This window comes from Globicephala melas, chromosome 6 (assembly GCF_963455315.2).
Source record: "Globicephala melas chromosome 6, mGloMel1.2, whole genome shotgun sequence".
Lineage (NCBI taxonomy): Eukaryota > Metazoa > Chordata > Mammalia > Artiodactyla > Delphinidae > Globicephala > Globicephala melas.
In genome coordinates, this window is record NC_083319.1 from 48,513,173 (window position 1) to 48,526,627 (window position 13,455).

Sequence of the window (13,455 nt, forward strand, 5' to 3'; positions counted from 1 at the left end):
AATTTCTCAAGACCTCAGTTGCTCAATCTGTGAAATGTGGATATGACAGTAGCATGTACTACATAGAGTTATTGTTGATGTGAACTTACGTAATGCATTTAGAGTGCCTAGCACAATGCTTGACACAGACATGTTAGCTGTTACTGTTTTAAGCTGCCTTTAATCTCTGGTGGAAATAGAATGGTGGCAGATAGTGAACCAACTGTGTGTGAGTGGGGTCTATAAAGTGATATTGGTTAATAGAAGGAAATCAGATGCATGAATTTTATTACACAAGGCAAGTCAATAGTCTGGATTCTACCCATGGACTAGATTTTCTATAAAAAAAATTCTTAGTGTCCTTAGATCTGTAACACAGGACTGTTGTGAGGGAAATACAGTTGTAATGTGGTGTTTCAGGTATATTACACTCCAGGGAGGATCCATGTTGCTCCAAATTCTGAATTACAGCAGCGTCTCCGTGTATCACATCTGCTCTCACATCTCCCGTTTCTGCTTCAGAATGCATAATAGTCATGGAGCTGGGATTTACCATTCTCTTCTAGTTAATTAAAAATTGAAAATCAGTACAGTCATAGGGAGGGACATAAAGAGGAAGAATAAGCTGGAAATGCTCTAAGGATGTGAGGGTTCTCCTGGGCAGCCGTCAGTCAGCTGCACTCACTGACGTCCGATTCCTCGGGATGGGGGCGTTTACGTGGGGCTGGTGACTTCCTCTTCCCACCCACCTCACTGCCTTCAACTGGGAGAGTTCCCCTTTATGCTTTCTCACCACAGGAGCCCTAAAGACTGTTCACACCACCGCAGCAACTCTCTCTTAAAGCTACCCGTAGGAAATGGTGGGGGTGGGTATCCCCAATTCAGGAAACTCCATCTTTTATAGAAAGCATTCCATGTGGCACCTTAAGGGTTAAACTTTTGTTGCAGATAGAGTATCAGGTGGCTTTTCAGGATGGGATAACCCCCAATTTAGAAACTGCCATTTCTAAAAGGTAAGCCAAAGATACATTAGTTTACACTGCTTTCTATGAAAGGAATAACTCACCGCTTCCACTGTGTGTGTTAGTTTGCTTCTCTCTCTGCCGTCTGCCTCCTCTAATCTATATAATGTATATATCAGGGTGAGGACTGTCAGTCACAGTTAATAAAAAACCCAGAACATGACAGAGATCTCTTTTATTGTAGATACATTTTACAATAGCTCTCAATTTATTGTGTCACATAAATCAAAAGTATTTATCTTATCATTCGGAGGCATTCCCTTCTGCTTCTGTGTCCTAGCCCCTCCCCCCTGTGCCAGTTTCCAGTCCCTCAGAGATGCTTTGTACCAGAAAGTGCAAGTTCCCCATTCTCGCTTTATTGATGTTTCCTTTTGCTCTCCTCCTGGCTCCCCCCCAAACCAAGTGAGCAGAACAAATGGCCAGGGTTTTCCCCCAATGCCTGACCTGCGTTTACTGGGAGGAGAGCAGGAGAGGGAGCGCACATTCTGAGCAGGCTGCTCTGACTCCGACCGCTGGCTGTTCCGTGCAGGCTGTCCCTCTCCTTCAAAACCGTGCATCCCCTCCCCGAAGCAGCAGGCAGTGTGCCTCCATTCAGCCACGTTTGGTATGCATGAGCACGGCTGCAGGGAGAGGGGAGGTGGCTTTCTTAAGAAGGTTCAGTGGCTCAGGCAGCGCCACTTGACTAGTCTCCCAAGTTGCAGGAAGCCTTTGCCCTGATGGAATTCTCAGGTGTGGAGATGACCATGGGATGCCAGGGCTGTGGGGGACCGTTTATTTTCTAGGCACTGCTCAGGTTTGCGGCTTCTGGTTTTCCCGGTGGAATTTGGACGGGGTCATGAATCAAACTGATGCTCCTCGACCCCTAAACTGGACCATCCGGAAGCTGTGCCACGCAGCCTTTCTCCCATCTGTCAGACTTCTTAAGGTACTGTAACTTGCTGCTTTGAATGGCTCTCATTGTGCTTTGCAGGTCTAAATACCCAACTTTGCACTTGGGCTGGGACACACCTTTTGGGGAGTATAGATGCCTTGTAGTACTGGCTCTGCTGCCCATGGCTGGAGAGAGGTTCTAAACGCCCCTCACCCCATGGTGTCAGGGAGGGAGGATGGTCTGAGCCACATTTGAGAATGAGATTGTGGTGGTAGAGAATGGGCTGCCGGAGTGCTCCCCACCCCAAATCCCTAAAATAGAGATAATTAACTTCTTTGGGAGGGTGGGAACAGTGGTGGGAGTGAAATCTCTTACTCCTGTGTGTTTGGCTCCTGGATTCTTTTCCCTCCCTGGGGAAGCCTTTCGACCCAGTTTTCCTTTAAATGGAACCTGGGAGAACAAAGGATTCTCCTTATTAGTTTAAAAGCCCTGTGTCCTTAGGTGGTCTCTCAGATAAAGACAAAGAACAAGCCTCATCAGATTGTGACTTTTTTGGTGACTTTTTGTTTTTTTAAAGGCATGATAATTTTAGTCTCTTAAGTGAAGTCGGTAGTGGAAAATTATTGTTAGATATATACCGAGTGTGTGCCTCTAGCTTTCTCTCTAGCTGAGTTACACAAAAGAATGGTAGTATACCTGAGCTAGGATGCTACCTGGTGTCTGCAGCACTCCTCTTTCTAGAAGCAAATACATTAAAGATACTGAGAAATTCCCCACAACTTCATAATAATTCATCTTCATCATCTGCCTTGTAGGGAAGGAAATACAAGTAAAATTTAAAAGGTGCAGAAAACAAGTATTATTTTCCCTCAGAAAAGAGAATGTGGTAATACTTATTTGGGAAAAGTGCATATCTCTGGATGTTCCTCCCACATCCATGTGGAGTTAAAAAGGCAAGGTGAAGTTCTTAATTCTCTTTTCCATATTAATATGATACTGTGATATAATGACCACTGGACCTTGAGTCCAGTGTCACAATAGAGGATTAATAAGTTAACCCTGAATAAATTACACTTGGAACATTTTTTTTTTCTGAGGCTGTGTTCTAGTTGGGTCAAATTTGATGTGGAAAATTAGTTCTGTACAGCTAAGTGGCTTCTTACAATGGAGTATTATCTTGTCTGAGTTTCCTTTATTCTGTTCAGCACAAACTGAGATTAACTTTCTCAAAGGCTACCCTCACGTACTGTTCAAACACCTATCATATTGTTGTTATGATGGTGGTTTGCTTCCTTTCTAAAAGAGTATTTTGGAGGAAAAGCAGGTTTGAGAGTGGGAAAGAAGTTTCCTTGCATATAAGGGTTTTTGCTGTATTGGAACAACATGCGTGATAGGGCATGAAAAAGAATGAGGCCAGGGAACCAACAAACAAATGTAAATTTTCTTCCAGAATTACTCCTGAATCCAGGATCTGGGGCGAAGAGTGTCTTGTCAAACCTAACTATGACTGAGAAAATTGACTTTAGCAATTCCATGTGCAATAAGAAGCATTTTTCAGTTAAATCATTCATTGGCTTTACCCCAAAGTAATGCTTTTTAACTTACATAATGATTTTTTAAACAGGTGTGTGTATACCACCTTCAATATATTATTCATTAATACTCTCATTTTTTTAATGGAAATGTTATTTATCATTTGCTAGTCACAGAACCAGCAGAGAAGTATCTCTTTGAGGTATATTACTTATTTTTAGAAGAGCTGTCATCTTTTTTAGCTGAGAGTACCATCCATGCTATATACCAGCAGACATTGTCAGTACTACACCAATACCATGGTTGGCATACAGCTCGGTCTTACCATGGTTTATTAACATGGTGCTTTATAACAATTCATTCTAATAAAGTACATTCATGAGTATCCTTCCAATTCTCTCAATATCTGAAAGATAGGATTTGTTTTACCTGAGAACTTTCTTTCCAAATGACATCTGTATTTTTTGAAAGATTATACCTGTCCTAGGAGACTTCAGATATTGAGCACATTTCAAACTAGAAAAAAAAAGTGCTACCAAATTCTTTCAGCAATATTTGGAAAGAAATAAAAGCTGCTTTTCTATATGAGTTATTGTATTATCAACATTCTGGATATGAATGCCATGTAATTTTTTCCCCTCTGGATTGTTGCTGTCATTGTCTTTGCTTTCCTAGTCCCTGTGTATTCTTGCTCTGCTTTTACATTTTGAGTAGAAGGGAAGTTTCTGAGTAATCATTTGCAACTGTTGCCCAGTGTTCTTCCTGGTTTAGTCTATAAATTAAATATTTAATAACCGCAATCCTACTGTTCTTTCCGTACTTTCTGCTGGTTCTCTGCCTCTCCTCCTCCTCTCTCAGTCTCTTATTCTCTCCCCTACACTACCCCAACCATGGTAGTATAGTGGATGGATTCTCTGGAGTCTGTTGAAATTGGAAGTGAATAAACCCAGTTCTCCTATTCAATAGGTAATGTTTGTTCCTCTTTCAAGCTTTTTCTGGTGTGATATGCCCTTTCCAATGCCCTGACTTGTCAGTAAATGCAGTTTAGGACATGATGGCATGATTAGATTTAACTAAACTCAGGTCGCTCACCATTTCTGACAGACTGGGCTCAAGCCAATTTCCCTCCCTATCCTTTCCTTGAAAATGTGTGTTTCTTTGCTAACTTACTTCAGTACCATGCTAATGTTTAGAAATGGCTTCATAATCCTGTTTCCTGTATTTCCCATTTCCTAATGAAAACGGGATACTAAAGAATTAGAAGGGAAAGGGCAGCATCTGAAGCATGAATTAAACCCAATGAGTGGTGGAATATACTTATTATTCCTTCTGAAAACATCTCATTTGTTGTTTTGTCCATCTCAGAGAAAATTTTGAACATGCCAACCAACTCACATTTTGAATTTGGGATTGCATTCAGAAATATCATTTGAAAATGAATTTTTGAACAGGCACATGACCATGATAGCCAAAAGTCAGAGGCTGTTTTCAAATGGATACATTTCAAATGGGACCCTTTCCAAAATGTTTCTCTTCAGTTGTCATTTGCTTCATTCTTATGTGTTTCAAGATTTCATCTTATTATTAATCTCCAAAAGTCTAATTTATTTCAGTGATAGAATGTTCTTAGCATATTTTATATTCATTGTAAGGTCTGTCTCTGACGTTGTTTTATTTGGGAGATTTTATTTTGGTTACTTCTGTTGAATTTGAATATCAATTTTAGAGCAGAGAGCTTTCTTTGTATTGACGTCTTGGTAGACTTAGTAAAGGGGCTTCTGAAAAGTGGATTGCTTTGGGGAAAAGGAAACTCTGCACTTGTAACAGACTTTGGATACACATGTTTAAGCCAGTTTCTTAATGAAGACCAAATGGTCTGTATCATTTTATGATTTTCAAAGAAAGAGTATGACTTTGCCACTTTGAGTAATGTCAGAAAGAGATTAAATAAATTATACTTTGGACAGTTAGGCCTAAACACTGGGTCCTAATTCCTTCATGTTCCTAATCACCTGTGTGACCTTGGGAAATTACTTAACCTCTCTGTAACTTGGTGTCCTTCTCTTTAAAATGAAGAGTTTAGGTCTTGACTTAGATTCAGTGCTATGATTCCCTGTGGTGAAGGCTGCCATGCTCTGTGGGCATGGAAGAACATAGTCTATTGAGGCTAAAAGTAGTTAATCTGTATTGAACATTAAACTGGAAGAACTAGAACAGTCAGCAGAGTTTAGATCATAAAGGGCCTTGTCTGCTAAGCCAAGGCAGTTGACAATGATCCTGAAAATGAGGGAGGGCCATTAAAGCGGTCTTAGCAGAGAAGCGATTGCTAGATTCAGCTATTAAATAGATTGCTTTGGCTGTAGTGTCTAGAGTGGATGGGAGATGGTAGGATTGGAAGCTGAGAGATTAAACTAGAGGCCTGACGAGTTCATGAGGACCAGGGCTAAGGCAAAAGTAATGAAGGTAAAATAAATAGGGACTTGTTAAATCGATCAGTTGTGGTGGAAGAAAGAATCTAGGATACCTTCAGATATCCTACTTTGCTGTCTCATGGTCCCAGTGGTGGTGTTTCCAGTGTCTGAGAATAAAGGTCCTGAGAAGGAAAGACAGAACTTCTTGATTGGTGGTTCTTTGGTGAGCTAGAAAGGGTATGCCAGTTACTAATTCTAGTGGGACTAAGACAAAAGTAAGGAATGTAACTTCATGTCATCGATGAGTAAGAGCCCCATTGGATGCCTGATAGCAGAACTCTTTGATTAAATAATATACAATCAGAAATATCACTTCTAGTTTTCTTAGATTGTTTTTTTTTGCTCTTATAAAACAATGCATAGTAAATTCCCAATTTTTTGAAATCCAGTCAGAAAGCTCAGAGTTTCATTTCATTTTTTTCCCTCCTTTCCCTCTTTTATGTTATTATGCAAAAGAGGGATAAATGAAGGTGAACTGGGTATGACACAAGAGAAATAATTGAAAGAGCAGTGATCAAGTTAGGCTACCAGATCACAAATTCTGCCCAAGTACCAATGTTTTCTACTCCTGTAATTTCGTGTCATGGTAACCAATATCCATTGTATTGTCCCTGAAGCATAGCAAGATCCTGATGACAAAATAAGTTGGGTCTGTCTTCTACAGTTGATGCCAGGCATTCCAGGAACTGACTTCCCTTTGCTATTCTCAAGCTCTTAGAAAACAATTATGTTGAGATTCATTTCAATTTGTGTGTTAAATTTATTACTTTTAATGTCTTCTTTTCACATCTAAAATTCTGAATCTTTACATGGCAGGTAGAATAATATTAATACACCAGAGCTTTTCCTTAGCCAGGACAAGGCACTCCTAAACCACATGCTGGTGAGTAGCCATTAAGTTCCCACAAGAAGAGAGGAAACATACACCTATTATATCTAGATATGTTTATGAATGGTGGTAAGTGAGGTCAGGGAACTTGTTATGGACCAATTCCACTAAGCACCTTAAAGATGGGAAGCTTGAAGAATAAATTGCTTTTAGGAAAATGCAGTGTGTGGTTAGGCAAATTTTAAGGGCTACTAATAAAGAAACTTCTGTCTTTCCATCTCAGTATGCCAGCCTCAGATTCCCTTTAAGAAAATAAGAAAAAGAAAAGAAAATGTGCCCAAACTAAAACCCAGGAGAGACAAAATCTGTCTGGTGTGTTTCAAGGGGTGGCTTCAACTCAGACTGCTGAACAGTGACCATGTGATTTGCCTTTTTGTGAAATGTTCCTCGGGCAGCCTGAAGGAAATTCCTGAGGCAACAAGAAACCTGTCTCTCTGGAGAGCTTTGTCTTCTGATGCCCACTATTGTGGAGTAAAGAATGAAAGTGTGTGGTCACTGCAGAATGAGGAAGGGCATAGCTGGGATGTCCAAGCTCAGGACCATCTGGTTCTGGGATGACTTGTGGAGTCACAGTAAAGTGGGACAAGGTCTGTGTCAAGGAAAAGGGTTCTGCCTTCCCTGTAGATGACTTCCTACAGGGGGCAGGTGGGGAGGCGGGCGGGGGAACACTGCCTCTCTAGCAGTGGCTTTACATTCCTCCCCCTCTCTTAGTCTGTTGGTATAATCTCAACTGGCTCCAAGCTCATCTGCGGACAACTAGATCATATCCTTTCTCCATTTCCATTAGCTAACATGAAAAAGAGTTTTAAAGACTGTGGCTCACAAAATGTATTCAGTAAATGTTTATTGAAAAATAAATGAGTGAAGGAACATGTGAATGATACATGATATGCTAAGAATGCTTAGGAATCACTTGGGGAGCTTGTGAGCAAAGCAGATATTCATGTCCACCCCTTGTGGGTGCTGACTCAGTAGGTAGGTTGTGGGCCCAGGAATTTTCATTTTAACAAGCTCTCTTAGTGATTCTGGTATGAACACCCCTTAGAAGGACCGCACACTGAGAAAAACTGCTGTAGATTCAACTGAGCTGGAGGGAAACTCAATTAAATGCCCTCTCTCTTTTGCTGGCATCTGGGCAGAACAGATTATGTGTTAGTTAACAGTGGGAGCAAAGGGTTTTAAGTGAACAGTTCACAGGTTTTCAAAATTTTTAATCATGAAATATTTATCTAGAGAAGTAATTGAGTTCAGCTGCCCCGTCTTGGTTTGTAGATGATATAACATCATAAAGTGAAGGAATGTTTGTCTCTATTCTTTTTCTTTTTCATTTATCTATTTGAGATTTCTCTGTGTATTATTTTCATGATGTTTTTCAGGCACATGACCTACAATTTTAGATTCTTCTATCCTACTGAATTTATATAGAGATATGATTGTGAACCAGAGCTCCCAAAGGTAGTGTCCATCGTCAAGATTCTGGAGCATCCTGCTTATGCCCCCTTTAAACTTCCCAATGATGGTACTTGGAATTGCAGTGGTCTCTCAAGTGCATGTCCCTTAGATTCCAGTAATATGTGATAGTACTAACTGAGCAGTGGTCAGTTCACTTGGGGACCAAGGCCAAAGCAGCCATAACTGATGACTACATTAGTAGAGATAATCCCCCCACCCCTGCCCCCTGTCTGCTCTACCCTACATCCTTATAAAACTAAGGAAGAGGTTCTGGACAGGGAGGGGGAGGAATAGAACATCCAGGGCTTTCATTTGAAAAAGAATGTTCAGGGGCTTCCCTGGTGGCGCAGTGGTTGAGAGTCCGCCTGTCGATGCAGGGGACACGGGTTCGTGCCCCGGTCTGGCAAGATCCCACATGCCGCGGAGCGGCTGGGCCTGTGAGCCATGGCCACTGAGCCTGTGCGTCCGGAGCCTGTGCTCCGCAACGGGAGAGGCCACAGCAGTGAGAGGCCCGCATACCGAAAAAAAAAAAAAAAAAAGAATGTTCAAACTTAAAATTAATTTTGTATTTGAATTTTTAAAATGATGCCCGGTATTAAATATTAAGTGTGGAAAATTGAGCTGAACAAAATTTTCTTGGCTCCTGAGCACTGTGAGAAAGATTCAATAATATAATTGCTAGAGTAAGGTGGGGGCAGGTATAACAAAACCTCTAAGACGGAGATGTTTAATTTTTACATTTGTCTCACATAAAATTTATGTTTAAAGCATTTGGGAATTTTGTTCCAGCCATTGGCTCTTCTCTACTTCCATTTTCAGAGGCACATGCATAGAAGTTTGCAGTTTAGGGATAGCATTGATAACTTTTGCTTCTTTTCCCCCAAATAATTAAAGAATTTCAAAGTTTAATATTTAGAGAGACAGACAGATAGGTGATAGTTAGATGATAGATAGGTGATAGACAAATAGAAAGATAGATAGATAGATGGAAGGAAGGAAGTTAGGAGTGTTTCTCAAAGTATGGTCTAAGACTGCCTGTTGTAAGTCTGACTGAGTCTAACTTTTTCCCTAATCATTCAGCCATTGCTGAAATAAGCAAGCTCCCTCACACCTGCTCCTTTTCCTCTGTTTTCTCCCAATTGCTAGAATCACCCATTCACCAGGTTGCCCAAACTGGAAAACTTGGGCTTATGCCTTTTGCTTTGTTTGCTCTCATCCCTTACATAATCAGCCAATCAGTTCTGCCATGTTTTCTCATAAATATGTCTCTGATCCACCTGCTTCTGTCTATTCCTAGTTCCCAAGACCAGTCTCTCTTTTTCTTGGGCCCAAAATACTACAGCTGTCTACTTCAAATTGATCCTTTCTACAGCCACCAGAATGGTCCACTTAAAATGCAGGTAAGGCCAGGATACTGCCATGTTTGACATTTCTTGTAGAATAAAATCCTAAGCTCCTTGGATTGGTATATAAGACCCTCTGTGATCTGTCCTCTGCCTACTTCTCTGCCTTTATACTTTGTTTTTCCCTTTCTCATATCATGAAATTCCTTTTAGCTGGGCTTTTTGCACAAGCTATTTCCATTGCCTGGAAAATCTGAACCACATCTTCTCCTACGTGACTCCTGCCCATATTTTAATACTCAACTCAAGTGAGTTGGATGAGTTCAAGAAGAATTTCTTGAATCTCTAAAGCCAGATTAGGCTCTTCTTTTTTTTTTTTGCGGTACACGGGCCTCTCACTGTTGTGGCCTCTCCCGTTGTGGAGCACAGGCTCCGGACGCGCAGGCTCAGCGGCCATGGCCCATGGGCCCAGCCACTCCGCGGCATGTGGGATCTTCCCAGACCAGGGCACGAACCCATGTCCCCTGCATCGGCAGGTGGACTCTCAACCACTGCACCACCAGGGAAGCCCTAGGCTCTTCTTTTATTCATAAAAAAATTCATAAAAATCAGTGGGTATTTCTGTCTTTGCTTTTAGCATGTTGTAGCATTATTAGCTCTTTCACGTCACTCTGAGGAGCTTCTTAAAATTAGCAACCATATCTTAGACAATTTCCCCTGTACCTCATTTAGCAGAGAGCACAGGATAATTAGGGTGCTAGATGAGCAGGTAAATGTTGGAGAACATGGATAACTGTGCTCTTGATACAGTGCTCTGAAGTCACTGCTTAGAAAAGCCAAATGGTTTTATAGGGTCTTGGCATTTTCGTCTAATTAAAGGATACTTTGAGCTTGAGTTGATATACTTCATATGTTCCCCAAATTGGAAGATTAGTTAGGGAATTGAACTAATAATTATTACTCAGTAAAAGTGATGCAGAGTAAAATATGTACTCAAGGAAGAAACTGTAAGTAGGTAGCACCAGATGTCTGCTTTGAAAATATTTACTGAAAGTGAGATGTTGAAATTACTTCATCTATTGCTTATGTTGGAGAAAGGGCATTCCTTAATTTAGTGATCTAAGAGACTTTAATATGTTACTTTCAATAATGTTGGCTGGGTTACACTGTGAATTAGAGAAAGTACTATTAGTAGAAAAACTATACTGTTAAACTCAGGCTATTCTTGCTTTAATCTTTAAATATGCCATTGGCTAATGTCTAGAGATAATTACGTAGACAATTATATTGAAGTATTTTGTCATTTTCATTTAAAGGCAAATGTGGTTTACGATTTGTTTTTCTGTTAGCATTAGGTTATTTAACTGTATCAGATATTATGGATAGAAATATTTTATTATATCAGGTATCACGGATAGCTGGTATAAAATAGAAGTTTTAGTTTATCCCATGTGACACCCAAAAATGTCTACGCACATGGTCAAATCTCCTTTTGGGGGCAAAATCATCCCCAGTTGAGAAGTGCTGCTTTTAAACATTTCCTCTTGAAGATGGAGGATAGGTAATTGATTACACTGGAAACCCAACAGATACATCCTAGTGATGTACAAGGGATGCTTTAACTTTAGACACACTTCCTTTTTCATTTTATAAAAGACTGAAATTTACATTTACATTTAAATCCCAATTTACATTTGGGAAATTAGCTGGTCAAGTTCTAGTCACTAAACACAGAAAGGCTAAGGGATTATTTTCTCATCTTGTTGTCAGTCATCTCTTGTAAGAAAGTTGAATGTGGCTAGTTTGTCTGAAAGTGTTTGAATTTCCATATATTACTGCTTTATGAATTACAAGCAGAGCATGTGTCAGTTGATTGATGTGTTAAGCAAAATATTTAATTTTTACCATTATTTTATTCTACAGTAACTTCTACTTAGAACTATTTAAGAATAATGCAATATAAAATACATTTCAATGAATAAATGAAGAAAATATTTTACTTCATCAAGATGAATTTTTTGTATAATGTTAGCTTATGTGAGCAAAGATTCTGAGATAAATCTAGTCATTAGCACAAGGAGGCTACATAATTTAAAGATGAGTATAATTAAAGCTAATTTTTAATCATTAAATTGAGCATGATCAAATGGACAGAAATACTGGGTTTTAGCCCTAATTCTGATTAATTAATATCCTAGCTGAGTTACCTAGAGTAAATAGATTTATCTTTAGTTTTCTCCTCTATAGAATGACAGGATTGGGTTAGATAAGGGTTGGCAAACTTTTTCTATAAAAGGCCAGATGGTAAAGTGGCTTTGTGGGTCATATAGTTACCGTGTCTGTCACAACTGTTCAGCTTTGCCATTGTAGTTTGAGAAAGCAGCCACATACAATACATAACAAATGAATGTAGTTGTGTTCCAGTTAGACTTACTTATGAACACTGTGCTATGGTGAGTGTTCATGTGCTGAAAGTCCATATATTGAAATCCTAACCCCAAAGGTGATGGTATAAGTAGGTGGGGCATTCGGGAGGTACTTCAGTCACGAGGGTGGAAACCTTATGAATGGTATTGGTGCCTTGTAAAAGAGGCTCCAGAGAGCTCACTATCTCCTTCCAGCAAAGAGAAGTCTGTGCCCTAGAAGAGGGCCCTACCCTGACCATGGTAGAACCCTGATCTTGAGCTTCCATCCTCCAGAATTGTGAGCAATAAATTTCTGCTGTTTATAACCTGCCCAGTCTGTGGTATTTTGTTATAATGGCCTGAACAGACTAAGACAGATTGAAATTTGAATTTCATATAATTGTCACATGTCATGAAATATTATTCTTATTTTCATTTTTTCAACCAGTTTTAAATGTAAAAACTATTGTTAGTTTATTGGCTATACACAAACAGAGGGCAGGTGGTAATTGGCCTGTGGAGTGCAGTTTGCCAATCATGAGGTGATTGTTAAGGTCCCTTATAGCTCTAATATTTTTAGATTAATTCATAATAATAGAAAGCCATTTCATGCTCCTATTTATTTTAAAATGAGTTTGATATTTGAAAGAGCTGAGAGTAAATCATTTATTATAATAACATTATCTCATGCTCACTGGAGAGCGGTGTGGAGTAGACTTACTATCTCGTGATGTAGCTCACATTTAGTAAATGTTAGTAGGGAATGCTTGTTTTCTATCTCCAGCAATCTGAATGTCTCTGTCCTTCAGAAGATGTCATTATTCACAAACTATTTTGAAAGGTGCAGAGACTACAAGTGAAATGATATTAAAACTTAACATTTAAAAAGTCCTTTTCAGTTTACAGAGTTCTTTGCTTTACATCAAACAAACTGAACTTCATAGCAACCCTGTGACACAAGTATAGAAAACACGGCTATCCCTCTTTCGAGCTGAAGAATTGACCCACCTAGGTTACCCACATCATTGGACTTCGCTGTTCCCGAGCTCAGAATTCCCTCTTTTGCGCGCTCCTTATGTCTGCCCCATCCCCACCACCTTCACTCTCTCTGCATCTGAAACCCAGCTAGATGATAGCGTTACTCATGCATTGATAATACACACAAGCAGAACATTTGGGTACTTGCTACCAAAATAATTAAATGGCATATTCTCAAAATGATCATTGACAAAATAGGAAAACTTCTCCAAATTTTAATTTCCTTAATTATAAATTAAATAAAAATATTGCTTTATGTTCAGAAATTAATATGTTTGGTGTCGGCATACTCTATAGCCAGTATTCAGTTAATATGAGTTCCTCCCTTCCAGCCTAATAAAACAGAAATGGTGCAGTGCAAATGAACAAAATTCAAGATGTCTTTTGTAATAATTTGGGTTTAGGTAATACATACTATTCACGTGCAGCTAATTACACGTTGTAGTTATTGT

General features: G+C 39.6%; 1 protein-coding gene across 7 annotated transcripts in view; it reads left to right on the top strand.

Annotated features, from left to right (window-relative positions):
* The first annotated feature begins 1,510 nt into the window (after nucleotides 1-1,510).
* The window catches only part of TRPM3 (transient receptor potential cation channel subfamily M member 3), a 523,188-nt gene continuing 511,243 nt past the window's right edge, over nucleotides 1,511-13,455 (top strand). For 5 of the 7 annotated variants that reach the window (XM_060300848.2, XM_060300849.1, XM_060300850.1 and 2 more), the window contains exon 1: nucleotides 1,511-1,926. In XM_060300848.2, the coding sequence (XP_060156831.1) occupies nucleotides 1,750-1,926 (177 nt within the window). In that variant the 5' untranslated portion in view covers nucleotides 1,511-1,749. The remainder of the gene's footprint in view (nucleotides 1,927-13,455) is intronic. The other 2 variants (XM_060300852.1, XM_060300854.1) reach the window with 1 other exon arrangement.